We start from the raw sequence: 19,295 nt of genomic DNA on the forward strand, positions 1-19,295 counted from the left end.
ACAAACTAATTATCTTCTATGTACTTCTCATTTCAAGGATCACGAATGTACCATGAATAAACATCTTGTATACAGTTATTTCCTAAAAGGAACATCTTGCTCCCAGATTGCATAGTAGGGTATGAATTAACACTGATGACTAGAGAATTAAGAAATACAGGACATTGCTCGTTTTGCTCATCATGGAAGTAACTCAAAAACAAATAGGATACACAAAGAAATATACACAGAGCCATAGACAAGCAACCACGCAGATGAAGATGTATAGGAAAAAGTGTTGCATAGAGAAGACAACAGAAGTATTATAATTTATACAATAAGCAGAGCTCACAATATAATTTTACAAGTGATTTTCTAGCAGTGCAAGCCAGCTTCAAAGTGTGATTTTTTGCTACGTGAAACAACTAATTTATCTCAGTGATAGATGCCCGTCTGGTACGCCAGCTGCTAACAAATATCATTATGTAAACTTTCTGCAAAAAACCCACATGTCTATGTTTGCACTACTCAAATTTTAGTATTTTCATTTGATCTGGCAACGAAGCCAGCAAAATTACAAGTTTAAATGGCCCATATTCTCTTTGATTAATACACACCTCCCACACATGTCCAACCAAACTTCAAACCAGAAGAAGCTATGCAGAAAAACGGAATCTCTGCTTGGAACGGAAAGACACTTCTGACCAGTGACATGACTTTATATACTGCTTTCTTGGGTTGGTCCTACCTTTTCAGCATGTTTCTCTTGTATCTGAACACCATAAATATACTGGTTTTAATCCCATCAATTATCTTTCTGAAATTACTCTCTCTTTCCTTTAACTTTTACAAAGCTGTACAGAAGACCTACTGAGATAGCAAACAGATCAGAGACCCAGTGGGATCGACATATATTGCAAAACTTTTTTCCCCACTTGATTAAACCACATGGATGAAAACAAATTATAACCAAATAGCATTACCAAATGCTAGTTCTGCTTAGTTTTTAATGGCAAATTCATTTAGAGCACCTGGCTAGTCAGGCAGAGATAGGGGTAAATCCTCTGATGCAAGACATCAGCTTCTCCAAGTTACAAATAGGCTTTTTCAGAAAGTTTATTTTTAAAAAGGCTACATTGTGCCCCCAGGTATTAGTACAAATGTTGCTCATAAGGATTACTTGTGCTTGTTACGTGATGAAGAGTATTTAACTATTTAGCTATCCTGTGCCTGCATCTATTAAACTCTTTAGTGGCAGTAGCAAATCCAAAAATATCACTACTTTTTTTTTTTTTTTTTCCATTGTATTTTCCAATGCTGCCAAAGGTTCCCAAATCAGTCATGTTCAGAGGTGATGTGAATGCTCACACACATAATTGTATATACTGTGTATTATCAATATACAAAAGACATGATAACACAGAATACATTTTATATAATGCTGTTATTAACATAAATTAAAAGGAAGTAGGTTCACAGTTTATGTAACTACATTCAAGAGAGGTAAAGCAAGCAGAATTACAAGTGGGTGGTATACCGCTGTTTCCATAAACAATATGGATGAAGGAACTGTCAGTAGATGAAATGCTGCTGGGGACTGACATTGTTTCCTTCCAATTTTAATGAATTTTAAGACTTTTTTTTTTTTTTTTTTTGTGATCAATATAAATAAGCTTGCAGAAAAATATGGTAGCCAATATGAATCATGCTTGCTGTGTTGGAGTTTTAATTATCTGTACTCATAATTGATACTACTCATGTAAAGATGCTCAAACTGTATTTGCATCTTGTTCTAGAAATGAAACATAAACTACAAGCATTGTGTGTATGAATGACAGCTTAATATTTCTATATAAAACTGATGTTTCTGATCTATGCTGACTTAATTCAGAAGTCACTCATTTCATGTTGTGTTTACAACTGAACAACAAACTAAGTCAGGACCACCATAACACCTAATTAACTTTGAAAATTTCATAGCTGCTTTATTTTCCTGCCAAGTTTTGGAATACACCTATTAAAAATTTTAAGCCCAAATTCTATTTTTTTTCACTGAAAATTTTACTGCAATTGCATTCTGCGTGCACCAACATGTAGTCACTTAAAAAATGAAGTCAATTTGGGATCAGTTTGCAAAGAAAATCTTAGAAAATCTAATTCTTAGACAGAGGCACCTAAAATCTGTAGAGAAGTTATAGCATTTTCTGTAGGTGGAGCTGAAACTAATTCATGACACTCAGGGAACTACACTTTCTCTGTATGACACTGGACTTCAAGGGCTTTTTTTCCCCTATACCTGAATTGCAAAGGTATTTACATGCGTGTATAAGCACCTGTATTAAATATAAAATTAGTCATATTAAAAAAGAAGTGATAAGGGAATGAAAGTAATTTAATTTCTCACCAAGATAAAAAACTGTGCTCCTGGTCTGCCCAGTCTTGCCCAAGCAAGAAAATAAAAACTTAAGGTATGAAAAGACAGATCAAGATTGTGTTCAGCTCAAGCTATCAGATATGAAATCTCACACACACTGGATCAGGAATGACTTCATGAAGTTCTACCATCATATGAATCTGCAGCCCATAAACCTTACACACAAGACAGCATTGTTAAAATGCTACCCTTGCAGTTAAACAAGCTGAAGTCGTCGTCGTATGATATTTCTGCTAAAGGATCTTGCCTTGACTGTAATGCTGGTTGTAATGGCTGCTAGAACATTGTCAAATTCAGTACGGGCACTTCAAGACATATGAGACACAAGCAAGCATCAGAATAAAGGACATGAACTGCATTTTGCATTAAGGAAAGCCATCATTTAAACCACCAGTGAATGAAACATACATAGAGCAAGCTTTCTTAGGGTACCAGTTACTAACGCACTTAAATTTGTCCTTTAAAATTAACAGAAGGAAATAAGGATATAGTGTATTAGTTAACAGACAGATGCAAAGCAGATATATGCGTAGCTGGGAAGAAGCAGAAAGTAACCTGATACAATCATGTAGACCAAGAAGTTGATGTTTGGAGTTTCTTACACTTCTACATACCGTAATTTGAACTGAGATCGCACTTCCCCATGTTCTATTTGAACCAGTTCATTGTAACAAGCAGTTATGCTGCTATTCTCCATGAATTGCTGGAAGACAAATCAAGAGTGCATGAAATAGATTGGAATGGTTTTAAACTGTTATTTCTCTTCCTACATCTAAAACTCTATCTTTATAAAGAAAGCTGGTGCGAGTCCAGCAAAGGGCCACAAAGGTGATTAAGCATCATTCCTGTGAGGGAAGACGGAGAGAACTGGGACTGCTCAGCCTGGAGAAGAGAAGGCTCAGGGGGGGATCTCATCAAGGTATAGAAATATCTGAAGAGAGACTGTAAGAAGACAGAGCCAGCCTCTTTCCAGCGGTGCCCAATGACAGGACCAGAGGTGATGGGCACAAACGGAAACACAAGAGGTTCCCTCTGAACATCAGGAACCACTTTTTTACTGTGAGGGTAACTGAGCACTGGCACAGGTTGCCCAAGGAGGCTGCAGATTTTCCATTTTTGGAGATCTTCAAAAGTTGTGTGGGCATGGTCCTGGGCAACCTGCTTTATGTGGCCCTGCTTGAGCAGGGAGGTTGGGCAAGATGACCTCCAGAAGTTCCTTCCAACCTCAACCATCCTGTGTTTCTGTAGAAATAAAAAGCTTTAGTTTTACCTTTTGCATTCAGCAATCATCTTTTCCCAAGGAATGATTTTCTAGTTCTTAAGACAACATGGCTATCTAAATACAAAACAAGTATAAATATATGCTAAAACCTCAACTGTGCATTTTCCCATTTGGTTTTGGCAACCCAATTAGATACAGATAATCTAGAAAAAAACAAACACAGTCTCACACAAAACCAGTGTTGTCTTGATGTATCATTTTGAACATCTGTCCTTAATTCAGAATGGAAATTAAATACCTTGGAGACATAAAACATACATGTTAAAAAAAGAAGAAAAAAAAATCATATTTGGCATTTCATTTGTTTTCAAGCAAATATTGCAGCTGAAGCTTAGAAGGTGAAGTAACTTTGCTCTACTAGTTATCTCACTAAGATGTCACTGTGAATTCAGAAGTGCAGAATAGTATATAAAGTAAGGAGCATGATGACAACAGGTAACAATCTTTTATTTACTCCACATAGAAGAGAATGTCCTCTCTTTGTTAGGGAAAGGTAGTAGGCTGAAAGGTCTTGTGCTTGGTCCTGCTGAAATCAGAAAATGTATGTTGATGCAAAAGTAGATTCTTTGACTTCAGTTAAAGTTTACTGCTCATTAGTAAACTTCTGCTATGAAGAGCTAAATCACCCCTTTAGAAATATATGCAATGACTCTAGTTTTCACAGAAAATGCCCTGTGTTGTCACTAGTTCTTACAGCGCAGCCACACGCAGAGTCAAGAGGCAGCACTCAAACCTCTGAAGAACAAAGCACGGGTTTTAAGAAACCTATGCTTCTTCCAGTATGAAAAACTGTGTTTTGGGAAGCCAGAGCTTAATCTCACATTGCCAGCAAAATGTAAAAAAAGTAAAATTAAAAATAACTGTTGATACGGGTCTGTTTCACTCCCGTCACACACATTAAGATCTTAAAATACTTCTGTGACTCTCACTTCACACACTAAGTGAATGCATGGGAAAACAAAAGGGACAACATCAAGTTGGCAGAAACAAAGGTGGTTTTGCATAACAAACTGCCTACAAACAAACTTGTCTTCTACAGCACTGTAAGATTTAGATTTTCAGTTTTAGGATGCTCTTTCAAATAGTCAAATATGCTCATGATAAATTTAAAACAACATAAAACCCAATATATAAATAATATACAATTGAAAAATGATGGCAACTTATTTTACAAATGAAACTTACTAGAACATATTAAAGCTCTTTTTGAACTGAATTTTAAAATAGTGCTGTTTATTGACAACATTTAGCCACTGCTGTTACCAACAAAAATCAACCACTATCTCAGCACAAATCTTTGGCTAAGAACCAAGAATTGCAGCTTGTTGAAGTGATAAAACTGCTCTAAACTGTTGTACAGTCTTCTGCAGATGAACAGAATGTCTTTATTTAAGTTTATAGTATTAATGCTATTCATCACTGGCTCACTCAAAGCTGAGAAATCAATCTGGACCTGAAAAAAGCAGAAAACATTTCCTTTTGATAATCTGTGCATCTAAATGAGGCACAAGAAGATGAAGATCTATTAACTCTCAAATATTAGAACATAGACAGCAATACTTTCTTTTAAAAAAGTTTAGTATTTATGCAGTACATTTTGATTTAACTAACATACGCTCTTAAATTACATTTTACTTCATTATAATTGGATTCCACTGTCATCCTATACAGAACTTGACACAAGCCACAAGAGTCATCAGCTAGAAAAAATGCATCATTCTTCTTGCTTAGGAAAAAGTACTAGGTTTAATATTACAGATTTATTTTGCTGCAAACCAGAAAGTTTTATTAATAGCTGGTCAATGAGAAACAACATTTCTTTATGAAAAGAAGTAAAGTTCAAAATACAAGACAAGACTATAATTGAGTAACAACAAAATATAAAGGTCCCCTGTTTGTTAATTGAAATAATAGTTAAAAATCAGTCAGGAAGCCAAATCACTTATATAAATTAGTCCATCCTAAGTAGGCCATCACTATTAGTTTTACGAGGCTGAGAAGAAAAGAAAAAGTCAGCATGATAAAAGTACTGCATTAACAACACCATTAATACACAAAAGATGTTAATGATACAGGGAAAAAAAATCAGAAGATGTAATAAAATTGGCTTTCATGAGAAGGAGAAGGAAAAAACAGAAATAACTCAACATTAAGAAAAATGCTGAAGGAATGTATAAAATTAACAGAAAAGACTCTTGAAATTTCTCTCTGTTCGTAAGATTTTTCAGTGATTATAGTGATCCAGATCTGGATAGTGATCAATCGTCACTGATTTAACTAAAAGAAATCAAAACTGATTTCTTTAGGACTACTTGCAATATATAGTATAGGTACACATAAACTTAGAATGATACTACTTTAATGTAAGTACACACGATGACTACAGAACATTTTAAAGCAAAATAATCAGCTATTCACTGCATGAAAAAAAAGTATGGTTATTTCCAAAATTATCCCCTCCAAAAGATTAAAGGAGTTCTTCAGAATCTTTAGGTCCAAACCTGATGTAAAAAGTCTGATTTTGTCTACAAAACTATATAAAAAGGTGAAAGATGAATTGGTTAGAAGCTCAGACTCTTTACTAATCAAGTTGAAGATGTATTTAGAAGACAGCCACCACCAGACGGAGTGATTGCATTCAGTGTTTTGTCAAGGGAAGAGGAAGAAGACAGTGAACAAAAATAGTACAAGTGCTAATATGATGAATAGTGATAACGCAAAATAAAGCTACCAGAAAGGTTAGACTAAAAATAAAAATAGGGAAGAGAAACTTATAATTTTAACAGATAAGTTTTTCCAAAAATAAATCTAATTTTTCTGCTGAGAAAGAGATTCCCTGCAGATACTGTCTCTCTCTATTTGAAGAAGGGTATTTTCAAATCCTTGGTGTGTGTGATTTTTTTGTGTTAATGGATTTAGTTCCTACTGATCCCCATCCAAGCAGAAATAAACCCTATGTCCATCCCACTGCAAAAATAGGATCTTTGACATCAGATGTGTTTTAAAAGCTTGAAAATAATTCCAATAGGGAATTACTATATTATGCAAGCTCTCTGATAAATTTGGAACAGCTAAAGGGAATGGTTAGAGTAGCTGTCAGGTGCAAAAGATTCTCCTTTCCTAAGCAGACAGTGTGCCACTGAGATGTGTCTCAGAGCTGCACAATGTCTCCTCTGGCTCTACTCAGTACTACACCTTCAGCTACAATCTAGACCACAAAACATACTGCCTTGCATTGTTTTTAAATGTAAAACCAGAGTTGAGAAGAAATAAAGATGTCTTTGAAAAAATATTAATTTTTTGTTTGGTTGGTTTGGTTTGGTTTTTGGTTTTGGGTTTTTTTTTTGAGAGAGAGAGAGATAAGGAGGAAACTACACTAAGCACTGGCATTCTTGGGCTGACCTTTCTCTTAGCCTCAACTTTTTCAATTTTCAGAGCATTTAAATGCTTCAGAAATGCTTTTGCCTTTAATGTTTTTGCCCCCACAGTGCACTTGCAGGAGAGGCAAGAGCTATTATCTCTGTCTGGAGATGATCTGAAAATGGTGACTCTGCTGCAAATTCTACTTTGTAAAGAAACTCAAGCTAAATATGAGTTATCTCAGGTACTATATTTGGTATGAGCATATTAGCATGAGATTCTGTGTGGATTAATTCCCTTCCTTCTCTGTTTTTCCTTACTACAATTAATTGTCCTAACTATATATAGTTAATTTTCCCTAACTACAGTGTCCACTGATGTGCTCCTATCACTTCAATATAGAACCTTACTTATGAACAACTAACTTTAATATTACAGCTGATTTATATTACCTTAACATAACATTAATATCCTCCCAAAGCCATTCACACAAAGGCTGGAAGAGGGTAAGCAAATGAACCTAGATTTTCAAGCTGAGAAATCCTGCCTTTCTGCTCTCTCTTATAAAGCTGTTTTAAGGTACAGTATGAAGTTATCTTCCCTTTTGCTACCTGTACAGGAAAGTCTCTAATGCTGTCCTGAGAAAAACAGGTGCAAAGCAGCACAACAGACCTCATGAAGGAAAAAACCTGAATTCTTCACATCAGGAGGAGCTGGACTAGGTTTGTAGTTCCTTTAGAAGAGAAACCCCAGCAGTCTGAGGCACACAGAGATACCCAGGTGTCTAATCAGCATGCTGCAATACACAGCACACATTAACCAGGGTGCCCCATCATTGTTTTTTTAGTGTACACATAAACAAAACCCACCTACCACCCACCCAGACCGCAAGAAATTAACCACAGTATTCTTGCTTATTCTGGAAGGATTAGCTAGATCACAGATTCTCTCATTTCATACGCTTCTTGGATACACTGTTGAAGAGAAAAGAATACCCATCAACTGCCACTGGTTTCTCATCAATAAATTTTTCACAGAACCAAATGTATAGTTTTCAATTTGAGGAAGTAGAAGTGTCTGCAGTTTATGAAGCAGTCATGGTACTATATTAAGTATGTTGTTTGTACATACCCTATCAAAGCCTGCATTAAGAAGGGGAAGAACAGAAGTCTCTTCTTGGTCAGTAGATCTACAAAACAAAATCATAGAATTGGTTAGGTTGGAAAAGACCGTTAAGATCATTGAGTCCAACTGTTAACATAACACTGCCAAGTCCACCACTAAACCATGTCCCTAAGCCCCACATCTACACATCCTTGAAATACCTCCAGGGACGGTGACTCAACCAATTCACTGGGCAGCTTGTTCCAGTACTTGACAACTCTGTCAGTGAAGAAATTTTTCCTAATATCAAACCTAAACCTCCCCTGGTGCAACTTGAGGCTGTTTCCTCTTGTTCTAGCACTTGTTACTTGGGAGAAGAGACCAAAAGCCACTTTGCTACAATCTCCTCTCAGGTACTTATAGAGAGTGATAAGGTCTCCTCTCAGCCTCCTTTTCTACAGACTAAACAACCCCAGTTCCCTCATCTGCTCCTCTAACACTTGTGCTCTAGACCCTTCATCAGCTTTGTTGTTCTTCTTTGGACACTGTCCAGCACCTCAGTGTCTTTCTTGTAGTGAGGGGCTCAAAACTGAACACAGGATTCAAGGTGGGGCCTCACCAGTGCCAAGTACAGGAGGACAGTCACTTCCCCAGTTGTGCTGGCCACAGTATTTCTGATATAAGACAGGATGCTCTTGGCCTTCTTGGCCACCCAGGCATGCTGCTGGCTCATATTCATCTGGCTGTTGACCAACACCCCCAGGTCCTTTTCTGCTGGGCAGCTTTCCAGCCACTCTTCCCCAAGCCTGTAGTGTTGCATGGGATTGTTGTGACCCAAATGCAGGACCCGGCACTCAGACTTGTTGATCTTCACACAATTGCCCTTGGCCTATCAATACAGGCTGCCCAGATCCCTCTGTAGAGCCTTCTTAACCTCAAGCACATCAACACTCCCATCCAACTTAGTGGTGTCTGCAAACTTACTGAGGCTTCATTCAATCCCCTCAACTTGATCACCGATAAAGATATTAAACAGAATTGGCATGTTGTATGGTCACACAATATTTAAGAATTATATGGTATCAGTTTGACATTGTTACCTGAATATAATGAATGCAGTGAGAACACTCTTGCATAAAGTATATACATAAAATCATACTATTATGGAAATTGATGCTATAGTCTTCTTTTATAGGTGTTTTCAGCTATTACTAAAACCTGACAGTTATTCCTACAGCAAACCTGACAAGCACCCTACAGAATTCCTGTGTCTCCTCACAGACACACAAGGGCATTACAAAAAGAAAGCATTAAGAGGACAAAAGACATCCCATGATATCCTAAGGGAAAGAATCTGAAAGAAGTGTTATTAAGTAAAAGGTGAAACAATTTGTACAGTCTTGCTCAGCAGCAAACTTAGTCTATTTTCTACTCTTGGCAGGAATAGTTCTGACACTCTATTTCTTAATATTAGAATTGAGTTAAGAAATTAATAACATGAGAATGGATTCAGTAGTATGCAAGAATTTTAACAAAGAGAGAAAAGGTCTTTTTTCTTTGAAAGTTTCTGATAAAAAATTGTTTAAATCAATAAGAATTCTGCCTGAATACATGGGGCATGAACTACTGAAAAAGGGTTTCAGGACAACATTCTGGTGAGTTTAGTACCAACAGGATTGAAGTTTACTCCATTACCCAGTTCCTTCATAACCACAGTGTGTTATTTGATCTAGTTATTTCCTTTAGAAACTAATAAACAGCTTTCTATTTTTTTTCTTTTAGAAACCAGCCGTGTAGCTTTCTAATTTTTTTTGTAGTATACAAGCCATTACATTATGATCCTCTGAAGGTGGCAGGGATAGTACTACTCTGTGTAAAAGGAAGATCATCAAATACTTAAATAAGACACATAAAATGTCCTTAACCCATTTCAGGTAAAATAATATTAAACTTACTCTGTAAGGCTTGTTAGTAAGATACTTTCTGTTATTAGATAGCTATTATACATAACATTCTTGTAACATAAAATAAAAATCTTTCACAAAACAGTAATACTTACGTGCGTGGAACCACAGCAAGTATTACAGTGTGCTCTGATGGCTTTGTGGCACGAATAGATCTGAGGAAACAAAAATTTCTCAGTTACACCACATACAGTCTCAGTGTTACTCTGAGTATCTTCACAGAAAATATAAATGGAACCTAGGACTGAAAGACATCATTGAGACTAGAAAATAGGATATCACACTGCCAAAACCTACCTATCCTCACTTAGACCATCCATTTCCATTTTGCTACCAGATTCCTCAGGTTTTGCTCAATGTAGTGAAGAGGCAAGAGCTTTGAAAACTGGGAATGAACAACAGCTCTCCAAATTCACTCTTATAGCCTAACAAAGGCTTGCCCTGTTTACTTAGTTTATTTGGGGCAAACTGCCCTGAATGCATGGACTGAGAAAGGTCAGTCTATACAATAAATTTTCAACACCCATTATCTAATTTAAACAAGAATCTCCACCACCTTCTATATTTACCATTATCCTTCTAGATACTGTAAAATTTTCTTTATAGGGCGGGAAGTTCTTTTGGGGAATGCAAGTAAGAAAAGAGGGTAAAGAAAATCTATAGGATAGACTATAATTTATGAAATGCTGAATAAACAAAATTTTACTATTTTCTGTATTATTGAGAAACTGAAAAAAAACATGACCAACTATGGGAACACTTCCTCTTTCACTGGCTAAAGATAACCTTTTTCAAACATGTCACACTGTCTTGAATAAACAGTCTTTACATTAATTTGTTAGTCTTTTAGAACTTCCATCAGCACAAGTATTTGAGCTTTAAAATGCTCCTTGTCATAAACATGGCAAATTACAGCTCACCAGGGACTGAGAAACACAGCATGGTATATGGTACAAAATGTATTCTTCAGCTGAAACAGTGTATTTTAGCAAAGAGACCCAGTACTAAGTTCTTGCAGTCTTAAAGCTGCTAAGACAGAATCATGTGGACCAGAAGAGTGATGTGAACTTTTGTGAAGGGGTGGCAGTACCTGACCCAGTGGGTGCAGCAGTAACCCTGGAAAGAAGCAGGCACAGACAGCAGGGTCTAATTTCACAACACCTCTGGCTTATGGTCTGATAGAAGCCCATGACCTAAAGAAACTATTCTACAATTCAGCCTCACCAAAAGTGTATTTTTCATATTGCATTCTTCCTACACATGTATGCAAATCTCCTGGCCTCAGTCCTCGAACTTCCATTTTACTATTGCTTTGGGATTAATTTTTTTGTTAGCTTGTGTTTTGGAGTTTTTTCCCTATTTTTTTATTTTTAAGATTAGGAGGTTTGGTTTTGTACAATATTTCCCAAGGTTCAAGAGAAGCATATGGTCCTTTAGGTTACCTGCAGATATCTTCTGCATCAAAGTATCTGGAGTTTCTGTGATCTATAACAATTATTTCCTGGTGCTTGTCAAGAAAACATTCAAGCGCTGACTCTGGAGTCCGGGCAATATTACACCTGTATCCAGCTCTATCACAAGCCCACCAGAAACCATCACTTTGGTTGTCTTCTTTTGCAAAGATCAGCAAAACCTGCAAAGCATGGAAAAACAGTGCTACCACATTAAATATACAAAACAGGTCTCTGCATGGTGCAAATCTTAAACGCTTCTGCTAGAAGAAAGATTGAGTCTACTCTGAAAGTGGAAAGATTGAACTACAGTCTAAAACAGCTGATGCAGTAGCACAACTTTCATAATAGATTGATTACCAATAGATAATCAATAGTTAACTGCATAAGACTGATCTTCAGGATAAAATAAGCTGCCAGGTGATGAGTCTCTTCTATCTCATGGTCAAATTCAATCAGCAGCCAACCAGAGTAGGCGGGTGGGTGTTCAAACATCACTGCCACTCTCATCAGGCCCCACCATGGGAGGGATTCATGTCAGAGAGGGTTTATAGAGGACTGTCTCCTGTGAGAGGGGAACCACGATGGAGCAGGGGAAGGAAGTTCCAGAAGCTCTGTCCGCCAGAGATGGAAGAAGCGGCAGCACTGACTGCACCCCCCATTCCCTACCCCCTGCCGTCGCTAGGAGGAGGACGTAGAGATATCGGGAGCAGAGCTGAGCCTGGGAAGAAGGCAGCAGTGGGGGGGAAAGGTGAAGGTATTCTCAAGATGTGGCAATACTTCCCACTGTTGTTATTTAATTGTTGTTAGTGTCTGTAATAAAGATATGTTCTTTTTGTTCTTCTCCTAATGAGTCTGCCTTTTGCCTGTGACCATAATGGGTGATTTGCCCATCCCTGTCCTATCTCAAATCCCAAGTCTGGATTATTTTTCCCTTCTCATTGCTGGGAGGGAAGTGAGGAGTGAGCGGCTGTGTGGTGCTCCGTTGCCCTCTAAGCTCAAACCATGACACCAGCTACACACATTTTTAATTGCAACGAACTATCTGAAATGCAAATGCCTTAACTATTGCTCTTCAGGGACAAACAACATAACACAGTTTTATTAATTATTTATCTCTTGATGTACTACAAAATAGGGTTAACCCATATACTTTCAAAGCTGAAAAGAACAGGACAAGCAGGTATGGACAGGGTTGGGAAAGGGAAGAACCCTGATTCAAATATCACAATTTTAACCCATTAAATTGCCCCTAATTACGTAAATATATGAGGCAGTTCCAACAACTTCAACTGAACACTTAAGGAACTGCTCACACAAGATCAGGTAGGATGTGTGTTGAGATAGTGTTCTGTAGGAAGTCTGTTTACTAACTGACACACAGACTATAAGCTGAAAACAGCTGGATTTGTGTACTTCTTCTGTGAAAGTAAAAATGTCTTTAGAAGAGAACAAATTTTTCATAGTTGTCCTATCATAAAAATTACACAAGTAATGGAGACAATCCCCTTCACAGTTTGCCCATTTTTACCATAGCAACTGATCACTAACCATGCCACCCTGTGTGACAGCTGAAGAAAAAGGTTAATTTAGTACAAGTATGCTGTGAAGAAGAAAGGCCTCAAAGTCAAAAATTTATCCGCAGCTATTCAAATTGCATAGAAAGGCAACAGCCAGAGAATAACCTATATATAAAGCAAAATCCTGTTCATTTCACAAATGAAAGTCATCCCCTGACTTTATTAAAACAACCTGGCTGGGCAAAACATGCAAAATTTTGCCCCAAATGCCCATAAGACAGATCAATAACATTTCATCTGTGCTGCTCTATGTGGCTCTAGTGTTACCACATGAAATTCAACATCATCAGTCTAGAAGTTAAAAAGGTGATCATAACTCTTCTCTTATCTTGAGCTGTCTGGATTGTTGAATTCTAAACAATAGACAAATCAATTAATGTTACTGTGGCAGGACAATCAATCAAGGTTTCATTAAACAATAGAAGAAAACTATATGCTTGGAATTTCCATAAATATTAAGAAATAAGAAGTTTCAATTTATTAAAATGAGTATTTTTTAATTGCAGTTAACAATAAGTAGATTTGGATTACTGACACTTAACATCCAAAGTAACTGTTGTCACTCTACCTAATCGCTGATTTTTATTTAGCCATCAAAGTGTTGGAAAGCAGTGGCATGTCTGAGCTGCAGACTTTGAGGATTCTTGGGTAAAATCCCTACTCTGATACAGTCTTCTGTTTGGTTCCACTGCTGTTAGTTTTATTTTCTTCCTAGTTTGATAGATACAATATGGTTCAGAAAATGTTTTTTTTGGGGGGCACATTTTTTGATATCTTGCTTCTCTCAACATTCCCAGTTTGGAAATAAAGGATTGTAAAATGCAATCATTTACCAGCTGCAAAATAACGGATCTTAATTAAACCACTTGATGTCCCACTAGTAGCTAATTATCAGTGTGTGAATCCTTCTGAGAATATTAACTTTAAATGGTTTATCAAGTTATTGCTACCATGCTTTCTCATTAACATTTGTATGAAGCTTAATATAAAGCATGAAAATATAATGTAAGTAGAAGTATATTGCAAAATATGCTCTAAAAGTCAAGATAAAAATATAATAATCCATATAAACAACACGGTCAAGGGAAATCTTAAATTCAATCTGTGTTTCTTGGCAAAAAAAAACATGTAGCTATTTTTTGGTCTATACTTTCCAGAGTTACTGTAAAAAGATCATTTTACTTGTGCTGCCCTGGTTTAGGATCACTGTGGACTTCTGTGGAGACCTTTGCATTTTTTGGTGACGTATTGGAAACATTATCATCTTTTTAAGTATTTGCTTTGTACAACTATTGCATGTCTTGTTCACAGTTTATCATACAAATACAGAAAATGGACAGAGATTTGGTTTAAGGAACTTGAAATAAAGCAGGAGACACCAGCTGAGTACAGACACATAGGGTATCACAACAAACTGAGAAAATTAAAACAGCAACTTAAGAAATAAAAATAAAGTTACTTAATTATTTTTATGTTATTGTATCCCAGCAACAGAGTTTTAAGGTGGAAAACATAGTGGCTCTAAATTAAGTTAGGGAGTAGCTCTTGTTACACTGAAAATTGGCTGGGGGAACAGTAAAATGCTGTCCATCCTCATGCTTCATTTGCAGCTCAACAGGGAATATCACCATCATCAGAACAGAAATGGAGTTTGATGTCAATGCTGTGAAAGAGATGATGGCCAGTGAATGTTCTAAGAGGTGAGAAACCGCAGTATTTGAATGGAGGACACATCCAAACCTTTATTAGCTCTGGTAAACACTTCTGAAAAAGGTAAGACAGCCTTTCTATGTGCACTAAATGTTTATAAAAAACACCTTTCTCCTGTGTCCTCTGGAGAAAGGGCATTTACATGTACTTTTATCATGGTCATTTCTAAGGTCTCAGAACCAAATCATGCCTATTTTGCAAGTCTTGGTACAAAATCGGGGCAGTTGTGCAAGTTGCATGTGGGGAGGGTGTTTGGAGGGTCGGAGATGGTAGGCTTGCTTTGGATTCTTCCCCTTTCCTCTTACTGCCAGCAGCACCTGGGTCATGATCTAGTACAAGTCAAACCAGATTTGTCCTCCGACATAGCTAGTCATAAAGTCCAGTGAGAAATCTATTAAATGGCTTGTGGCAGGTCATAGTCACAAGTAAGGTCACTTCTCAGACAAAAAATATGGGCAATTTCAGGGTTGGTACAAGTGTCTCATAACAGCATAAAACACACACCAGAATAAAAAGAACATAGCTAAGAAAAGCCCTGGTGGCAATTGTTTTAACAAAATAAATTGTCTTATCAGACAATTGTGAACATGATTAAGCACTCACAAATAGACATTTTAAATGTGATATTCAGTAGCTGTTTGAACTGCACAGAGAAACACGTAACTCCATTGTCAAGATGGAATAAAAGACTAACACATTATTTAAATGTGTGGTTGTGTGCAATACTTGCCAAATCAGCTGAGGTAATGAGGCTTGTTCCACAAACAAAGGAGGTGGGATTACATAAATCCCTTTACTGTAAATAAGTTAGTGTATCACAATGACTTTATGGAAAATTCTTCAGTTAATGGTTTTACTTAAGGTCTACTTTCTGCTTTACTTAAGGTTTTCTGTGGTAGCACCACATATTCTTCCTTCTGTAAAGTAGGGACAAAATAACATCCACAACTAATACAGAGAAGGATGTCAAACATTTTAAAAACAGTAAAAAATACACTATCCCTTCTTACATAAAAAATCTTCACTTGTAGCAGCTAACACTGGTACTACAATATTTTGACAAATCCAATTTCTACAAAGTAAAATTCTGACATAAGCACTGAGAGTATTTGTATTTGTTAAATATCTACTTGACCACCTTTGTGAAGATGATCACAGTCTAAAGAACATTTTTATGCTACGAGTTTCACACTTTCATGATGAATTCCTTTCAAAACCAAGGACTGCTCTACTGCTAAAGCCATTGTTTCACAGTTTTCTTATAAACAAATAGCTTCATCAGATCAAGTCATCATTAAGACTGAATGCTTAATACAGAAATAAAAATGTAAAGCTTTATGATGCATATACACATGATTTATTTTCCTTGAGAATAGCATTTTTTCCACATGTAGGTTTTTCCTCTCATAGCCAGATATGGGCAGGGAGTTGGGAACAAGAACAACCAAAAATGGTGACTGGTGAATAAATGTCACTGTATTTTACAGAGCTAAATTTAAAAAGTTAATTTAAATGGATGCTGTATCACTAGAGCAATGCTAAATACTAAGATTATTTAATTTCTTGTCATGTGAGAGCTCTATCAGGGACTATAAGCTAAAAAAATAATGCTTGGCAACTGTTTACTGTCCCAGGAACAAAATGTACAGAAACAGAAGCAAGTACAGGTGAGATCTGCTGCTCCTTAAGCTGAAGTTCAGCCTGCCTTGTTGGAAGTGCTGTGATTTCTTGGACTGGTGACCTGTAAAAGCACAGTTCTCTGTCCTGTTATGCAAAACTCAGCAAAACTCCACAGGTACCTAAACTTTCTAATGGAGCTTTCTGCTTTGGTATATAAGAACTGAATAGTTTTTAACATCCACAGAGTCAACTCTCTCCCCTGCTAATGCACATACACACACACTCCTATTGACAGGACATATAAAAGGAATGATTTGATGTTAATGGAAATCTAAACACCTTGTTTACCAAGCCAATTTACTTGTAGATCTCTTCTCAAGCAATCAGATAAACCAAAACACCGATTACCCACCTCACAGCCCTTGCACAAGTAAAATGAAAACATTATACTTAACTATAGGGGTTGAACCTTAATTTCTTCACTCATTAACACTGAATTGACTGTATCAAGAAGCTGAAAGAGCATCTTACCTGAATTGGATCTTGTGTCAGTCTCATGGGCCCAAATTGTACTTCTGTAGTTGAAGCCTGCTAAAGAAGGTCAATACAGATTTTTTTTTCAGTCTGGTTCTTGACAAAATAGTATTTTACATGCAAGAATGAAAGACCAAACAAAACCATGAAAGTCTCTCAAAGACAGGCAGACATATGACTAGCAGCCTTAATTTAGTTGAAGTGTATCTTTTATGAACATATTTTACCAAACTCCTAATTTCATTTGCCTCTAAGTTAAAAACTGTAGGGTTTTAAATAAGGAAACAAGAAACACCACTTCCTTTCCCCTCTTTCCTCAACAGAGTACCTTGGTTACACAGAAGGACTTGTATTTTGCCTAAAACTACAAAAAGCTCTTTTTTTTTCTGGACAAAAATTGCCTTATTCACTTGAATGTAATACAGAATTGTATTAAAGATCTTGTGACTTATATTCAATAATAATATTTTAATGAGTTTGGTTAGGGAAAAAGTAACTTTTCAGACAAGAGAACTTGTTTGGATTGCAGATTTAAAATTGTTTTCTAGAACCATAGCCTTTAGTTTTCATGAATAAACATTGCTACCATGTGAGCCATGACATTTTCAAAAGACGTGAGAGCACATCATACTTTAAATCTACTGCAGGAAAGCCAGCAGATGTTGCTTGTGCTTTGTTGCCATATTTCCTAGGTGTTAAATTGTCTCAATACTTTTTGTGTCTTGATACATACCAACACTCTTCTCCCGCACACTACTGATTTGTTTCACTTCACATTATTAGCTACCAAAGGTTGTCAAGCAACTGAACAATACCTATGTCCTCCCACAGATGCATATACTTAAGGAAAATAGTCTTTGAGCCCTTACAATATTGTTCCCTTCATGCATATAGAGGATTATTTGCAAGTTAGCAATCTCCAAAAGGGCAGATTCTCTGCTTTCCTGGTACCAATCACCCCCGGTGTCTGGTGTAGGCAAGCTAAGGCAACTGCTCTGCAAGACATGTAATTTGAGCAAAACCCTAATTGTGGGCAGATTCCTAGGACCATTCCTTGACAGACAGGAATCCTGGCGCCTTATTTCAGCAGCATTTTTCTCTGTGGTGCTTGTTAGTATGAGCTTTTTGTCCACGTATTACCTTATTCATAAATATAGTATTTTTCAAAGGAATGTATATAAATATTCAAAATGGATGAAGTTACCAGTATTCAACTTTTTTACTTAGAGAATACAATACCATGTTAAGTATTAACAGCCTTGCCTGCATGTGAGACAGTGGTATTATGTATAGCTACAACTGACACGTTGGACTTTCATGCACCACTGAGCATCGATTCTTCTCAGACCAACAATGTACGTCAGAAGGTGGTAACAGGCAGTACTCCAAAAGATTAAACTACAAAGCCTGCCACTGTTTTCCAAAGCAAAAACTGCCCCCAATATAAGTATAGTTAACCTCCCCTTTTCTCACACAAAAGCTTCGCTTGCCACTTGAGCTCCTGCCATAGCTGAATGTAACTTAATGCCAGTACACGTATCAGAATAGAAATGAAAGTTAGCACCCACCATCAACCATGAATTATGAGTAAGGTTACAGAAACAATTCTCTGAAAGCTTCCAACTCCTCTTCCCCTTCACCAGAAAAGAAAAACACTATATTCACACTCGAATGGTATTAAATTGGAAATCCTTAAATACATTTTTTATCATAGTCTCATTAGATGAATCTGTGAGAGTACACAACAGACTTGGGTCAGTATCAGTGCAAAAGCTGCTTTTTTCACAATGCAGAGCTCTGTCCCAGAATGTATTCATCAAGAGCCTGGGATTCTTCACAAAAGACAGTTAAGACACAGATATTTGTTTCATTATCCATTTATTAATGCTACTAGGGAACTGACATTGTAAATGAATGCCTTCCACTCTTTACCACTTCGGAGGACATCCAGCTTTAATTACTCTGTTTTGTCCAAGATGAAATAACTGTGTCGAAGACATAGATCAATGCAGGCAATTCTATTAATCCTTTCACAGAGATTCCTTTATAGGGTAGCCACTTCTCTTAGCCTGTGTATTTTAAAACAACAACAAAAAAATCCACACAACTGTGACTCAGAGTTTCTCTCCTTGCTACATCTGTGTCAACCTCATGAATAGAAAATTCCTGATTAGGAGTACTTAAAAATCAGGGTGTCTTTCTCTCTTTCCGCCTCCCAGTTTCAAGGTGTTCCTGCCTTCACTAACAGTAGGAAAGCTTAATAAGGCTTAGAAAATC

General features: G+C 36.8%; 1 protein-coding gene across 3 annotated transcripts in view; it reads right to left on the minus strand.

The window, feature by feature from the left end:
* The window catches only part of PDE8B (phosphodiesterase 8B), an 80,302-nt gene that overhangs the window by 28,988 nt on the left and 32,019 nt on the right, over nucleotides 1–19,295 (minus strand). For 2 of the 3 annotated variants that reach the window (XM_042804419.1, XM_042804417.1), the window contains 5 exons: nucleotides 17,016–17,075; nucleotides 11,566–11,756; nucleotides 10,219–10,278; nucleotides 8,187–8,244; nucleotides 3,028–3,116 (listed from right to left, as the gene is read on the minus strand). In XM_042804419.1, coding sequence (XP_042660353.1) covers nucleotides 3,028–3,116; nucleotides 8,187–8,244; nucleotides 10,219–10,278; nucleotides 11,566–11,756; nucleotides 17,016–17,042 — 425 coding nt within the window. In that variant the 5' untranslated portion in view covers nucleotides 17,043–17,075. The remainder of the gene's footprint in view (nucleotides 1–3,027; nucleotides 3,117–8,186; nucleotides 8,245–10,218; nucleotides 10,279–11,565; nucleotides 11,757–17,015; nucleotides 17,076–19,295) is intronic. The other variant, XM_042804418.1, reaches the window with a different exon arrangement.

The sequence above is a fragment of the Tyto alba genome, unplaced genomic scaffold, assembly GCF_018691265.1.
Source record: "Tyto alba isolate M040663 unplaced genomic scaffold, T.alba_DEE_v4.0 Super-Scaffold_42, whole genome shotgun sequence".
Classification (NCBI taxonomy): Eukaryota; Metazoa; Chordata; class Aves; order Strigiformes; family Tytonidae; genus Tyto; species Tyto alba.